General features: G+C 38.0%; 1 protein-coding gene across 1 annotated transcript in view; it reads left to right on the plus strand.

The window, feature by feature from the left end:
* Window positions 1–17,796, plus strand: part of LOC150076228 (uncharacterized) — a 744,224-nt gene that overhangs the window by 402,499 nt on the left and 323,929 nt on the right. Inside the window, exon 23 of the mRNA XM_090387291.1 lies at window positions 16,606–16,740. Within this exon, the coding sequence (XP_090243417.1) occupies window positions 16,606–16,740 (135 nt within the window). The remainder of the gene's footprint in view (window positions 1–16,605; window positions 16,741–17,796) is intronic.

Raw genomic sequence — 17,796 nt, forward strand, 5'->3', positions numbered from 1 at the left:
TTTTATGGCTCTTGGTGAAATATCTTGTGCATATCCTATACAGTTAAGTATAAAAGGGCCAAATGTTCATTCTTGTTATCTTGGAGCAGTGAGTGAATTGAAAACAGTGTTTTATATGTGGAGGAAAAATTTAGTTATGCTAATGGATCACAGATTTCTTAGCAGATGTAAACTAAAACATTTTGTTCCAGGATAACACCAGTGTACTTAGTAGTAGTAGAAGAGGCATGCAGTGCAAGAAAGCAAGCTTATGTAGCATCAGCCAAATAAATAAAAAATAAAAAACCATTTCGCATATCCATTCCCTCATTTGCACATTTCCAGTCCTTGGGGGACTACCCGTGTCGAAGGATGCTCTAATGATTATGGCTAAGGGTTGGCTTACTCTCTTTGCCCACTTCTTTCATATAACTAGATATATCCCCAGGTGCCTTTCTTATGTTTTACTTCAACAATTTCTCCTCCACTTTGCTCTTAGTTATTACAAAATCATTAAGCACCCTGTTAGAGTTTAATAAGCTTTTGTCCTCCACATCCCTACAGATTCCCCATGTGTGAATATAGATACAAAATACTCATTCAGTTTGTCAGCTGTCTGAGCAGGATCATCAACAGTCCAACCATCGATATCAAGTGGACCAATCTGATTCGTCCCTTTTCTTCTAGAGTTTACATAAGTAAAGAAGCCTGCTTTTTTTTGCTTTGCATCCTTTGCAAGAGATTTCTTGTAATCTCTTGCCTAACTTGCCTAACTTAGCCTTTTCTTGCCTAACTTCCTTTGTGACTTGATTACAGATTCTAAGTGGGAAGCATTCAAGGAATTTATCGTGGGTGCTACTAAACGTTTCATACCTATTAAGAAATATTGTTCAAGGTTTAGGCCTAAATGGTTGTCAAATGAACTAATGAGACTCATAACAGAGAAGAAAAATGCATGGGGTGCATATAAATTATCAAGCGACTCAGAAGCCTATAGCAGATATAAGTTAATCTGTAATCAGGTCACAAAGGAGGTTCGGCAGGCGAAGGCAGATTACGAGAAATCCTTGGCAAAGGGTGCTAAGAAAAACAGCAAGGATTTCTTTACTTATATAAACTCTAAAAGGGAGGGGATGAATCTGATTGGTCCACTTGACATCGATGGTTCGACTGTTGATGATCCTGCTCAGATAGCAAAAAAACTGAATGAGTATTTTGCATCTACATTCACACGTGAGGAATTATTAAGGTTTGAAAATGGCAGAAGGTTATCAAATTGTAGCAGGGTGCTTAATGATCTTGTAATAACTGAGAGCAAAGTGGAAGAGAAATTGTTGAAGTTAAATATAAGAAAAGCACCTGGGGTGGATGGGATCTATATCCAGTTATATTAAAGGAGGCGGCAAAGCAACTAAGCAAACCCTTAGCCATAATTATGAGAGCATCCTTGGTTGGACTCAGGGGAGGTTCCCACAGACTGGAGATGTCCAAATGTATTCCCAATTCACAAATGGGGATCAAAGGGTGACACGAGTAATTACAGACCAGTTAGTTTAACTTCTGTTCCGAGTAAAATAATGGAGTCGCTGGTTAAAGATGCATTGCAGGATCATCTAGACAAGACTGCAGCAATAATTCAGACACAGCATGGGTTTGTTAAGGGAAAGTCTTGTCTGACAAATTTGATAGGATATTATGATGTGGTTACAAAGGAACTGGATGCAAAAAATAATTTTGATATCATATATTTGGATTTCAGGAAAGATTTTGACACTGTTGTGCATGGAAGACTATTGTACAAATTTGAGCAGAATGGTATTAAGGGTAAGTTGCTACAATGGATAAAAGGATGGTTAAGTGCGAGAAGACAGAGGGTGTTAATCAATGGGTGCTGCTCTTCTTGAACTAATGTTATTAGTGGAGTCCCACAGGGTTCGGTGTTAGGTCCACTGTTGTTTTGTATATTTATCAATGATATTGATGAAGGTATATCAGGCTTAATGTCGAAGTTTGCAGATGATACAAAGGTTGGCAGGGTTGTTAATGACAGTAATGGCAGTGTGCTACTGCAACAGGACCTAGATAATTTGGGCAGATGGGCTAAGAAGTGGCAACTGAAGTTTAACCTTGACAAATGCAAAATACTGCATATGGGTAGAAGTAACCCCAGAGAAACGTACCAACTGTGTGGTACTACACTTAAGATGGTAGAAAATGAAAAAGACCTGGGAGTAATTGTGCAGTCAGATATGAAGTTCTCTGAGCAATGCAGACAGGCTGCCAGGGCAGGTCATGGGGTTTTGTCAATGATATATAGGAATTTTGCTAGCAGGGAAAAGGAGGTGATTATCCGTCTGTATAAGGCAATGGTCAGGCCACGCCTTGAGTACTGCATACAGGTCTGGAGGCCTCATTTTAGGAAGGATGTAGATTTACTTGAGCGTGTACAGAGAAGTGCAACAAGATTGGTGAGGGGAATGAAGGGATCCTCTTACCAAGAGAGGCTTAAGTTCTGCAAATTGCAGTGGCTGGAGACTAGGCACCTGCGCGGTGATCTGATTGAGGTATATAAGGCCTTGAATGGGTTGAGCACGCTGAATTATGATGGGATCCTTCCACTTGTTCAGATTACAAACCTAAGGGGGCATAAATTCAAATTAAAAAAAGACAGATGTAGAATAGATGTGCGGAAATTTGTCTTTAGCCAGCGGGTGGTTAATTGCTGAAACAAACTTCCATCTGTCGTTGTGGAAGTTGATAGGTTGAATAAATTTAAGGAGGAACTGGACAGGCATTTGGAGGGAATGGTGTGATTTTTTTTTTTTTTTTTTGGCTGATGCTGCATAAGCTCATACATTTGCTTTCTTGCATCACATGCCACTACTACTACAGACTGGCTTATAGACCATAGGCTTCTGTTTTTCCTGATAATTTATATGCATCCCATTCATTTTCTTCTCTGATACAAGTCTCATTAGTTCATCTGACCCGTTTAAGCCTAAACCTTGAACTTTCTTAATTGGTATGAAAAGCCTAGTAACTTCCACAATTAATTCCTTGAATGCATTTAGAATTTGCTATTGGTAACATCATCAGTTGATCCCACTGTACAGAATTTAAAAACTGTCTGAGACCACTCTAGTCATTCTTTAACGAAAGCAAAAACACTTCCCTTTACCCCTGATGCTAGTTACATCTTTAAATCCCACATCAGTACTCTGTGATCACTGCCACTTAGTGGTTCCTTTTTCTGTAGATTCTTTATGTATGAATAATCACTGCTGATAATCACATGAAGATACATTTCCATGACCTGAAAAACAACGTCTGCTTGTTGCCTGTCAAACATGCCGCTGTAGAAAACAATCATCCAATAAATCCAAAAGGGCTTGCTTGTGAGTGACAAACCCACAAATTCCTGTTGATATCCAGGAAGATAAATTCCCCCATTATAAGACATTAGCATTAATAGAAGCATATGATGAAAGAAAGCAAGCTTATGCAGCATCAGCCAAAAAAAAAGAAAAAAAAAAATCCCCATTTCACCCCTCTGTTCGTTCGAAATACCTGTCAAGCTGAGCCTTAAATTTATTTAGGCTATCAACTTCCACAACAAGGGGTGGAAGTCTATTCTACCAACCAACTACCTGCTGGCTAAAGGCAAATTTCCACACATCTATCCTACATCTGTCTTTCCTCAATTTGAATTTATGCCCTCTCAGGTGATTATTCTGAGCAAGAGGAAGAATCCCATCGGCATTGAGCATGTTCAAACCATTCAAGGCTTTATACACCTTTATCAGATCACCTCGCCGGTGCCTAGTCTCCAGACACTGTAATTTGCAAAACTTAAGCCTTTCTACGTAAGAGCAACCTTTTGTTCCAATCACTAATCTTGCTGCCCTTCTCTGTACTCGTTCCAGCAGCTCTACATCCTTCTTGAAATGAGGCCTCCAGACCCGTATACAGTACTCAAGGTGTGGCCCGACCATTGCCTTATACAAAGGAATAATCACCACCTTATCCCTGCTAGAAAAATTCCTGTATATCATTGACAGGACACCATGAGCTACTCTTGCAGCCCATCTGCACTGCTCAGAGAACTTCATATCTGCCTGCACAATTACCCCCCCCAGGTCCCTTTCATTCTCTACCACTGTCAGTGTAGTACTACACAGTTGATACGTTGCTCTGGGGTTGCTGTTTCCCATATGTAGTACTTTACATTTGTCAATGTTAAACTTCATTTGCCACCTCTCAGCCCATCTGCTCAACCTTTCCAGATCGGATTTTAGCAGCACATCGGTAGTGTCCTTAACAATCCTGCCGACCTTTGTATCGTCTGCAAACTTGGACATTAAGCTTGATATACCATCATCAATATTATTTATAAATACAGAAAACAATAATGGGCCCAACACTGAACTCTGAGGGACTCCACTAATAACATTAGTCCACGATGAGCAGTATCCATTGATTACCACTCTCTGTCTTCTCCCCTTTAACCATTGCCTCCATTAATTTTTCTGGAACAGAAGTTAAACTCACAGGTTTATAATTACTTGTGTCAGCCTTTTGATCCTCCTTTGTGAATTGTGGTCACATTTGGACATCTCCAGTCTATGGGTACCTCCTCTGAATCCAAAGAAGCTCTCATAATTATGGCTAAGGGTTTGCTTACTTCCTTTGCTGCCTCCTTTAACATAACTGGATAGATCCCATCCACCCCGGGTGCCTTTTTTATGTTTATCTTCAACAATTTCTCCTCCACTTTCCTCTCAGTTATTACAAAATCATCTAGCTCACTTCCAGAGTTTACTTCACCTCTGGCATTCCCCTCTCTGAGTAACTCGTCATGTGTGAATGTAGATGCAAAATACTCATTTAGTTTCTTAGCCACCTTAGCAGGATCCTCAACTGTTGAACCAATATCCAGTGGACCAATCTGATTTATCCCTTTCCTTCTAGAGTTTACATAGGTAAAGATCTCTTTTCTGTTTTTCTTTGCATTCTTTGCCAAGGATTTCTCATGATCTGCCTTTGCTTGCCTAATTGCCTTTGTGACGGTTACAGACCAGCTTATATCTATCCTAGGCTTCCATGTCACCCATTAATTTATATGTATTCCATGCATTTTTCTTCTCTGCCATATGTCTCATTAGTTCATCTGACATCCATTTAGGCCTAAACCTTGAACAATATTTCTTAGTTGGTATGTAAAGCCTAGTAGCTTCCAAGATAAGTTCTTTGAATGCTTCCCATTTTGAATTTGCTGTTGGTAACATCAGTTGGTCCCACTGTATAGAATTTAAATACTGTCTGAGACCATTGTAGTTGCCTTTACGACAGCAAAAACCCTTTGCTTTACCCCTGATGGTAGTTACCTCTTTGAGTAAATCCCACTTCAGCACACTGTGATCACTGCTACATAGTGGTTCCTTTATCTGCAGATTCTTAATGCATGAAGAATCACTACTGATAATCAGATCAAGAGTATTACTCCCTCCAGTTGCCTCGCGAACATTGTGATGTAGAAAACAATCATTCAATAAATCCACAAAAGCCTTGCTAGTGTGTGAGTCACCAACCCACATATTCCAGTCAATATCTAGGAAATTAAAATCCCCCATTATAAGACTCTCTGCTTTACTGGCCCACTCTATTTCCCTGTACAGTTTCTTATTATACTCATCAGAGTCATTAGGCCTATAGCACACTCCTACTCTCAATTTTGATCTCCCAATGCTTATGTCACACCAAACTGACTCAACACTGCACTATTCAGCGATGTCGACTGGCTTCACTTCCTTGGATCTTATGTGTTTCTTAATAGCATAACCCCTCCTCCCTTCCTATCCTGTCTATCCTTTCTGTACACATTGTATCCCCCAAATTCCAGTTCTGCATTCCTTATATCTATGTGACACCATGTCTCTGATATCCCAACAATATCTGCCTTTGCTTTTTGAGCAGTACCTCAAATTCATCAAATTTATTTAACAAACTCCTACATTGGTGTACACGCAAGTATACATGCACCTGTTCCTATTCTTAGCTAACCTAACACAACCCATGTGTTTACTTGTACCGCAGTGACTCCCAGCAGTCTCTGAAATATCCTGCATATTGTTTTCCAGGCCTTTGCTCATTCCAATAGAAGCAGTGCAAGAATCACTTTCACCTCTGCAGTGGCTACTGTTAATCTATTAGTCCTTGTATCCCCCCAATCTAGCAGCTTTCCGACCCACCTAACACTGCCTCAATAGCATCAGCAAACATTCTTGCACCCTTTCTATTTAAGTGTATCCCATCTCTGTAGAAACAGTCTGTCCTGTTAACAAATACAGACCAGGCTGAAAAAAATTCTACTCCTTGAGCCTTGCACAATCTTTCCAGGGCCGAATTGATTGACAAGGCTCTCATCATATACTCCCTCCTATTGTGTCTGGGCAGAATTGCAGACACTTTCAAATTCAACCCTAATTCACAGCTTTTTTTCAACATTGACCTGTACTTGTTAAGTAATTCTGCCGGGCTCCTCCTCTTAATATCATTAGTGCCAATGTGTACAACTATATCATCTTTTGTGCCCTTAAAAGATGATATCCACTCTACAACGTCATCAACCTTTGCCCCTGGCAGACATACCCTGGTCCTGTTCCACCTATCCTTTTTACAAAGCATGTTCCCCGTTTCCCTGACAGTAGAGTCACCAAGAACTACTAGTCACTGTTGGGACCAGCGCGTTCTGCTTTGGGGGTTGTCGCTGTGTTGTGTGATGACCAAGTGGAAGCTCTGGCGTTGATGTGGGCACCACAATGACACGTTGACGTCGTTGTCATTAGAATCGTTAGTTCTTGATGTTATGTGAACTGTTTCTCAAAGCTTGGTCTTGGCCACAGTATGTAATATTTATAAAGTAAAACTCAGAAAGGTACTTTATTTAATAGTACTCCATTACCCGGCTACCACCAGTGTGCTTTGTTAATATGTGCAGCATTGGTCCATATACTTGTGCTGTTTTTGCCATATTCTGCTCCTCCCATCAGTAGGAAACAGTAAGACTGGGGATTTTTCAGACCACGCAATGTTTTCTAATTCTCTACTGTGCATTCTGGAACCATATCTTTTGCCTGCTGGAACCATATCTCTTTTTCTTTTTTTTTGTTGGAACTGAACTTGGGTCAAGTGTCAGTTACTATATACTTCACATCCCTGACAAGTTATGATCAGTTGTGCATTTTTAAATGTCTCTCTGGTTATCCCTATTGTACTGCATTGTTATTTTACTGACTATAACATTTCTGTTTCCCAGAGGAAGTCTTGTCAGCATCTCTTACCCTCTGACATGAAAAAATGGTTCTTTTTTACCACAGTTTCATCACTGGCTAGAGTTATTTGACACTTGAACTGATCTTGATACACCCAGCATTTCTCATATGTAAAAACCCCATCAAAGCTGCACTTTTCCAGATACCTTATTCAGAGAGTTACTGAAATCTCTCATCTTGCTCATTCTTGATTTTTACATATAGAGCATCCCTTTGTTTCTGCTTACCTGCTATATTAGCCAGGTAGGCAGGAGCGGCAGTGCATAGCACATGCTTCTTGATTAGACCGGGGTTCGAGCCCGTGACCACCAAATACTGAGGATGCGGAAAGGTCAGGGAATGACCACCGCATATCCCTGGAGCAATATGGCCTTAGCTCCTAAAAACCAAATAACAACAACCTGCTTTATATCAAACAGTTCAAACACTGTTATTGACATAGTAGCATTAGTAGAGGCATACGATGCAAGAAAGCAAGCTTATTCAGCATCAGCCAAAAAAAACACCTGCCATTTCACCCCTCCATTCATTCCAAATGCCTGTCCAGCTCAGCCTTGAATTTATCTAACCTATCAATTTCCACAACAAAAGATGGAAGTCTGTTCCACCAATCAACCACCCGCTGGCTAAAGGCAAATTTCCACACATCTGTTCTACAACTGTCTTTCCTCAATTTGAATATGTGCCCCCGCAGGTTCATAATCTGAGCAGCCGATCGGGCTAGCCAGGTGGGTAAAGTGCCTGCCTGGCATCCCAAAGGTCGCGGGTTCGAACCCCGCCTCGGGCTTGGATCAGAGCAAATTGAGAACACTTTGGGAGGTGCATTATGGCCACAGAAGCTGATGTGCCAACAAATAACAAAATAAAATAAAATAATCTGAGCAAGAGGAAGAATCCAATCAGCATTCTGCTTGCTCAACCCATTCAAGGCCTTATGCACTTCAATCAGATCACCTTGCAGGCACCTACTCTCCAAGCACTGCAGTTTGCAGAACTTAAGCCTTTCTTGGTAAGAGCACCCCTTTGTTCTCCTAACCAGTATTGTTGCCCTTCTTTGTACTCGTTCTAGAAACTCTACATCCTTTCTGAAATAAGGCCTCCAGATCTATATAGAGTACTCTAGGTGTGGCCCCTCAATTGCCTTTACAACAGGATAATCACCTCCCTGTCCCTGCTAGCAAAATTCCTATATATCTTGTCAGCCCTGGCAGCCCGTCTTTACGGTTCAGCAAACTTCATATTTGACTGCAAAATTACCCCCAAGGTCTTTTTTCACTTTCCACATCCCTGAGTGTAGTGCCACACAGTTGGTACGTTTCTCTTGGGTTATTGCTACCCATATGCAGTACTTTGCATTTGTCAATGTTAAACTTCATTTGCTACTTCTCAGCCCATTTGCCCAACTTATCTAGACCAGTTTGGAGTAGCATAATGTCTTTACTGTTATTATCAATTCTTCCAACCTTTGTATCATCTGCAAACATGGACATTTATCCTGATATACCTTCATCAATATCATTGATGAATATGCAGAACAACAATGGGCCCAGCACCAAACCATTGGGAATTCCACTAATAACATTTGTCCACGAAGAGCAGTGTGCATTGATTACCACTCCCTGTCATCTCCCACTCAACCTTCCCTTTATCCATTGTAGCAACTTATCCTTAATGCCATACCTCTCCAATTTTTACAGCAGTCTTCCATGTGCAACTATCAAAAGCTTTCCTGAAATCCAAATATATGATATCAAAATTATTTTTGACCTTCGGTTCCTTTCTGACCACATCATAGTATCCAATCAGAATGGTCAGCCAAGACCTCCCTTTAACAAACCCATGCTATTTCTTAACTATTACTGCAGTCTTGTCTAGATGATTCTGCAATGCTTCTTCGACCAGTGACTCCATTATTTTCCTTGGAACACAAGTTAAACTAACAGGTCTATAGTTACTTGTGTCATCATTTGAACCCCCTTTGTGAATTGGTGATATATTTGCATACCTCCAGTCCAAGGAAACTCTCATAATTATGGATAAGGGTTTGCTTTCTTCCTTTGCTGCCTCCTTTAATATAACTGGATAGATCCCATCCACCCCATGTGCCTTCCTTATGTTTAACTTCAACAATTTCTCCTCCACTTTGCTCTCAGTTATTACAAAATCACTTAGCTAGCTCCCTGTTAGAGTTTGATAGACTTCTGGCATTCCCCTCATTGAATAACTCCTCATGTGTGAATGTAGATGCAAAATACTCATTCAGTTTATCAGCTTTTTGAGCATGGTCATCAATAGCTAACCCATCTATGTTTAAGTGGTCCAATCTGATTCATCCCTTTCCTTCTAGAGCTTACATAAGTAAAGAACTCTGCTGTTTTTCTTTGCATCCTTTGCCAAAGATTTCTCGTAATCTGCCTTCTCCTGCCTAACTTCCTTTGTGACTTGATTACAAACTAGCTTATATCTGCCATAGACTTCTGTGTCGCCTTATAATTTATATGCATTCCATGCATTTTTCTTCTCTGCCATGAGATTAATTCATCTGACATCCATTTAGGCCTGAACCTTGAACAGTATCTTTTAGTTAGAATGAAAAGCCTAGTAGCCTCCAAGGTTAAGTCCCTGAAGGCTTCCAATTGAATTCACCATTGGTAACATCATCAGTTGATCCCACTGTATAGAAATTAAAAATGTCTGAAACCACTGTAGTTACTTTTATGAAAGCAAAAACTCTTCCCTTTACCGCTGATAGTAGTTACATCTTTAAGTAAATCCCACATCAGTACACTTTGATCACTGTCACCTCATGGTTCCTCTATCTGCAAATTCTTAATGCATGAATAGTCACCGCTGATAATCAGATCATGAGTATTACTCCCTCTGACTGCCTCTCGAACATGCTGCTTAGAAAACAGTCATCCAATAAATTCAAAAAAGTCTTGCTAGTGTGTGAGTGACCAACCCACAAGTTCCAGTCAATATCTGGAAAGTTAAAATCCCCATTATAAGACATTCAGGTTTACTGGCCCGCTCTATTTCTCTCCACAATTGCTCATTATACTCATCAGATTCATTACGCCTATAACACACACACCTACTCTCATTTTTCCTTTCCCAGTGCTTATTTCACACCAGACAGACTCAAAATGGCATTGTCCACCAACATTAATTGGATGCACTTCCTTAGATTGTGTTTCATAACTAACAGCATAACTCCTCCTCCTCCCTTCCTGTCCTATCTTTCCTTTCTGTAAACTGGGGAGGCCAACAAGTTGATCGCAGCTTTAATTTCAGTGGATCACGACAAATTTTAAATATATAAAAAAAATTGATTAGTCAAAATCTAAATATTATTATTATTATTATGCGCCCCACTTGCATAAGCTTATTACAAATCCGCTGAACCATGTGACTACTCTAGTGAAATTCACGCAGTTACATTGTGGAGAGCATCGTGTATGTGTCGAATTCTTATTTAGCTTACTAAATATTAATAACTGGACAGTACTTACACATTAATTTAATACCCTTTGATTTAAAATGAATACTATGAAAAAGAGTGAAACGTATCATTTTCATCAAGAGTGGGAACTAGAATACTTTTTTTTTTTTTTTTTTTGTACTGTTGTTGTTTGATTTGTAATGCTTCCGTGGCTATACCCAAAAAAGGAAATTTAGAAAGGCACTTCAATGCACTCCATGGTAAATACCAATCGGATTATCCACCTAATAGTGACCTTAGAAAAAATAAATGAAAAGAATTTATATCCAGATTATTTGTACAACAAAATTCCTTCATTTACAATCTAAAGCAGTAACTGCAGCATTATTTGAAGTGAGCCATCTTGCAAAAAAATGCAAACCATTTTCTGATGGTCAATTCATCAAAGATGCATTTTTAGAAATAACAGATTCTCTTTTTGAAAATTTCAAGAAAAAAAATGAAAGTGCTCTTCAAGATCTGCAATTATCTCGAAATACTGTGATGCGATGCATCGAAAATATTAGTAAAAATGTGAGGGAACAATTGCGTGCTCATATTGCTAATTGTGTGTCCTTTTCTTTACAACTGGATGAATTTACAAACATCAGTGACACAGCTCAAGTGCTCGTTTTTATTCATATGGTGTTTGATGATTCTGCCACTAGAGAAGAACTGGAGATCTTGATCTCCAGTTCTTCTCTAGTGGCATTAAATATATCTTGATATATTTAATGCATTCAAAAATTTTATTGAGCAACTTAAATTGCCACTATTTAAGCTCGTATCAATAACAACAGATGAAGCTAAAGCAATGATGGGGCATCTTAACGGATTCATCGCATTGTGCCAAATGAATTCCCAGATTTTTTGAGTTACCACTGTATCGTCCACCATCAAGTGTTAACCAGCAAAATATTAAATACTAAAAGTGTTATGGACATAGCTTTAAATATGAATTCCATCAGAGGACACAATCTCTTCAAAGGAGACTTTTCAAAATGCTACTCAATGAAAATGAACCAGATCTGATATTACACACAGATGTGAGGTGGCTGAGTCGGAGTAAGTTTCCACAAAGATTTCGGAATTTGCTGAATGAAAGTAAAAAATTTGTTGATCAAAGGGGAGATGATTATCAGCAGCAAAAAATACGGAGTGATTGTGTGATCTGGTTTTTTTTTGGCAGATTTCACCGGTAAATTAAGTGATCTGAATTTGGAATTACAAGAAAAAAAATAAAAATGTGGGTGACATGATTAGTAGTATTTCTACATATAAATATCAATTTTCGCAATGGCTAAGGATCTCAAAGAAAAAAAATTCGATGATTTTGCAAATATGCAATATCATTTGCAAAAATATCCTGTTTTTGAATTTAATAATGAGAAATGTGTTTCTGAAATTGAGAAAGTTGTTGATTTTAAAACCAGATTCAGTGATTTTAAAACAATTGAAGAAATTGTTCAATATATTTCTTATCCATTTAATGCCGACTTAGATACGAAACAAATTGCAGAAAAAAATCTCTGAGATTTTTCACATGCAGAAAATATTACTTGAAAATGAAATTATTGCATTGCTAAACGATATCTTCTTAAAAGCCAGATCATCAGAAAAAGACTTTTGGAAATATGTTTGCCGAGAAAAGTACCCAAATGTAAATAAATGAATTGAACTTTTAGATTCCTGTTTTGGTTCCACATCTCTATGTGAATCGGCCTTTTTCTATTTGAAACAAAGAAAAATGAAGAATCACTCTACTCCTATGGACTTGCATACAAAAGATTCTTATCACAGTATATCTCCAATTTTTAAAACTTGGCAGATGACATGAAGACACAAACTTCACATAAATTAAAAATTAAAATACATATGAATTTAAAATAAGAATTCTGAACTGTATTTAATTTTAAAATTTATAAACAACATCAGTATGTGTTGATTAACTTTTTTAACCATGTGCAATGCAATTCTTGAGATGGTAGATTGCGGCATATTTTGAAGAAAAAAAGTAGATCGCATTACAAATTAAGTTAGTCACCCCCTGCTGTACACATTGTACTCCCCAAATTCCAATTCTGCACTGCTTATATCTGTGTGACACCATGTCTCTGATATCCCAACAATATCTGCCTTTGATATCTTCACTAGCACTTCAAACTCATCAAATTTATTAACTATACTCCTAGGATTGGTGTACATGCAAGTATACATGCACCTGTTTTTACTCTTAGTTACCCAAACACAGCCCATGTATTTATTTGTTCCACTATGACTCCTGGAAATATCCATTGCCTTGCTTTCCATGCTGCTGCTCATTCCAATAGAAGCAGCGAAAGAATCACTTTTGCCTCTGCTTGCGGCCACTGTTAACCTTTTAGTCTGTGTATCTCTCTAATGCTGCCTCGATAGCATCAGCAAATATTCTTGCACCCTTTCTATTTAAGTGTACCCCATCCCTGTAGAAACAGTCTCTCCTGTCAACAAGCACAGACGACTCTGAAAAAAATTCTACCCCTTTAGCCTTGCACAATCTCTCCAGAGCCGAATTGATCGACAAGGCTCTCATCGTATACTCTCTCCTATCATGTCTGAGCCAAATTGCAGACACTTTCGCCGCATTCAACCCTAACTCATGACTTTTTTTCAACATTGACCTGTACTTGTTGAGTAAATCTGCAGATCTCTTACTCTTAATGCTATTAGTTCCAAAGTGTACAACAACATCACCTTTTGTGCCCTTAAAAGATGATATCTTCTCTACAACGTCATCAACTTTTGTCCCTGGCAGACATACCCTGGTCATGTTCCACCTATCCTTCTTGCATAGTATATTCCTCGTCTCCCTGACAGTAGTCACCAACAATAACTAGTTCCTTTGGGACTAGCACAGTCTGCCTTGGAGATTGCCTCTTTGTTGCCTGATGCCCAGGAGTGAGCTCTGTTGTTGAGCTGGGCAGCTGAGAGTCTGATGAGCCCTAATATTAATTTCTTCGAGGGCATTTACTCTACACCTCAAGCTCTCATAGATGCTCATCAGAACGCTGAGTTGGTGACTAATTTCTTGACACTCTAGGCATCTAGCACACACACAAAGATATCCTCCTTGGCTAGATCATGTCCCGTTTTAGAAAGCTCAGCCAACATTTCACATTTCGCACATTTTTGAGACTGTGATGCATTGGAGAATCGTCCCCTTCATTTCTCCCTGAGTCACGGCACTCTCGCTAGTCTGTTATCTTTGTTTCCCAGCTCTAGTCTGGATCATTATTTCTGTTTAAATACAGTTTAATTAACAATGGAATTTAATGAGATAAATAAATATTTTTGATTAATTGATAATAGTATACTAAGCTAACAGATTCCTAATACAGTGCTTCGTATTAAGTTATCTCATTTTTCATTACACCTTATGCTATCAGTTCGAGATATATGCATTGCACTATTTCTTATTGATTACAATATGGCGGCTCGTTCAGCAATAGTGGCACCAACACCGGGAGTCGTAACTTCCAGAAATCACTATTTAAATTCAAAATAAGAAGCTAACGAACGCTACTAAACCTATTTAATATCTTTGTAAAACACAATGTAGTATGTTAATCAACGAAGAATACGGTAAAAGTATCAAAATATTTATCCCTTTACAGCAGCCAAAAATCCACCCTGTTCTCTTCTGCAACCTGAGGGTCCTCTTATGTGACTGTTACTGAAGGATTGTTCCATTCCCTGAGCTGGTAGATGTACATAATAATGTGCTGCTCTGTGTTTGTGCATATGTGTATACACAAGATGTTTCAATTAAAATGAACTGGGGTCTGTCTCACTTATTTTTACTTTCAGGTTATTGGGTTCTTTTTTTGGACCTCTTTTTTTGTTATATTCAAGTTCTGTATTACTGTTTAGATTTTATGATTTCTAAATTTAAATTTTGTCATCATTCCCCTGCCCCATTTGTAAAGTTGTTCCCTCTCCTTGGTTGTCAAAAACATCATTGGTTTTGAAACAAATGCAAATCAACTTTATTTGAAAAAAAGAAAAAAAAAAAAGGAAATTTGGCTAAGGTAAAGAAAGCCAACACAAGAACCACGGGAAACTTCGCTTAACGTACTGGGCAAACTCATTTCCCGCTACCGCAGATTCTCCCTGCATTCTCGGTAAACAGGTGATGCGTGTTATTGGTAGTGGCAGTAGAAGATAACAATGTATTGATTAGTTTTTTCTCATTATTCAAAGCAGATTATTGGAGTTCATGAGTGGGCTGACATTTACTTATGGGTACACCCTCCAGACTGCCTCAGTCTTAGGGTGTTTATCCCCCCTCACCACTGTTTTTTCCCAATAGGAAACAAACTTCTACTGCCACTACTGGTAACATGTACCGTCTGTAGAAGTCGTTTTCCTATTTTAAAACAGTGGGAAGGGTTGGGGGATAAACTCCCTAAGACTGAGGCAGTCTGATGGGTGTGCCCATAAGTAAATTTCAGCTGTGAAGGCATTACACTTGTGAACTCCAATAATCTGCTTTTAATAATGAGAAAAACTAATCAATACATCATTATCGACTTCTACTGTCACTACCGATAACATGCACCATCTGTTTACCGAGAATGCAGGGAGAAACTGTGGTAGCCAGAAACAAGTTTGCCCGGTACATTAAGCGAAGTTTCCCATGGTTCTCGTGTTGGCTTTCTTTACCTTCACCGGAAGTTTTTTGTTACATGCCCATTCAGTTCACACATTTAGCTGTACAAGATCAGTTTTGTTGTTTCTTGCCATACATGTAAGTTTGCCTTGTTTCCTTTCTTCAAATAAAATTGGTTTAAATTTACATCAAAAGTCCACCAGTGATGTTTTTAGACTAAACCTAGAATGGGAAACAACTTTCCCATTGAGTAAAAAGCACAGTTGATTAGGCAAATTTTAACATGCAATTTTGAAAATTTCAGTTAAAATGCCATACAACAAAATTTCCAAATGACAATTTCCAAAATAAGCAAAGTAGACTATGGTGCCTTTTGATTGAAACACCTTGTGTGTGTTAGATACTGTTAGTAGCACTTCCATTTTTCAAGTGTTATAAAACTAAGTGCAAAATATCAAAATTACATATGCCTGTACCTGATGGATTTTCTCCATGTTTAATTCTGAGTAAACAACAATGCTTCACTTTCAAAATTATTCAAGTAAAACTGTCTATATTTATGAAGGCAGTGAAAGTTACAGCAATTAACCTTGAACCAACAATTAACACACAATCAGTATTTTGGAGAAGCATCTACTCAAGGTGCCTCCATAGCCAGGTGGGAAGGAGCAGCAGTGCATAGCACACGCTTCTTGATTAGACCGGGGTTCGAGCCCGTCACCACCAAATACGGAGGATGCGGAAAGGTCAGGGAATGACCACCACATATCCCGGAGCAATATGGCCTTAGTTGCTAATGCTCCAAATAACAAACAAAACAAACAAACAACAAAAAGCAAGGCACTCATGATCCTGCTAGATTAAGTACATATTAATCAGTCTATTTTGGTAATATTAAGAAAGAGACAGCAAAAAAAAAAAAATGCATTAATAAGTGATTGAAATCGGTGAATTTATTGAAAGATAATTGGAAGTTTTGATAATTTTATATATAAATATATAAATTTATGCAAATTATTTGACATTGTTTTATTTTCATAACCAAAATTTTATTACAAGAGTCTTTAAATTTTTTTTATTTCTGTAATTTGTATTTTACCCATTTAATTTTAATTAAAATTTTCATTTTTTTATGATTAATTTGTTTTATGACATTCATAATCCAGACAGATGTGCTAACAGCAACAGAAGCGGCATTGACTTCACAAAGAGCTGAACTTGAGCACCACTTAGAAATTACTAAATCAGCCTTAGAAGATAAATGTCAACAGGTTGGAGAGTTGAAGGGAAAAGTAGAAAATGTAAGTATTTTTTATAAATTTATTAAATCATATATAGAGAAGCATCTTTATTTCAAGTTGTCTTGTGAGTGACAGAAATGGAATGGTTTTAAAATGAATAGCTATTTTAATACAATATAGGAAATTACCATACCTGTTGAAATTAAAGGTACTCGCGAATATGACACCTTATAAACATATAATGATAGAGATAGCAAACTTTATACAGTTAAACCTCCTTTATCAGATGCCTTCTAATAATAGATCCCTCTCTCCATAATGAATATTCCAGTAGAATCATGCAATTTCTTATGACCATTTTTGGATACGGACATTACATATGGCTGTATTTTTGTAAAATACAGTTGTATGCAACTGATCGATATAACAAGCCTTATTCCATCAACTTTTAAACAAACAAAACAGTTCATTGGTGAGCTATGTGTAAACAGTTCAAGCCACTCCGGTAAGGTTATCCTGAACCTTGTTAACAAATTGCTGCTGTTAACAAATTGCTGCACATGCATCTATACTTTCTGCTTACCACAGTAATTGAAATAGTGCCCAGTTATATGGCATTTACTTATAATTAATTTTCACCTTCCTATTTCTTTTTCTTCTGTTTTAGGGAGCCACAAGTCCTATCAAGTATAGTAGTTTCATCAGTTGTCATCATTTGGAGAGAACTCAGTGTGAATCCTGTTAGAGACTGGAAAAACTCTTAAAAGCCTCATCAGTCAGGGTTGTAGTTAACTGATCTCAGGCAGAGAAAGTTGGGTTTTCTCCTTGAGTTATTCTAGATTTTGTAACCTACATAAGAAGCAAATCAGTCCATGATCATACACTTTACAGATATAACAGACTGGCTAAAGATGCTAATGATTCATAAAACCAATAACAGTTAAGGCTAGAAAATCACATAATTATTTGTTTCCGTATCGTACCTGTACCAGTAGTTTTTGCTTTATAGAGAAAGTAGAGCTTGTGGCCTGTTTTTAAAAGACTAAACAAGTCGCAAGCATTTTTAAAAAGAAGAATGGTCATTTTAAAATCTGATCAGATAACACTAAATGCAAA

This window comes from Mastigoproctus giganteus, chromosome 13, assembly GCF_048544385.1.
Source record: "Mastigoproctus giganteus isolate SK-2022 chromosome 13, ASM4854438v1, whole genome shotgun sequence".
Lineage (NCBI taxonomy): Eukaryota > Metazoa > Arthropoda > Arachnida > Uropygi > Thelyphonidae > Mastigoproctus > Mastigoproctus giganteus.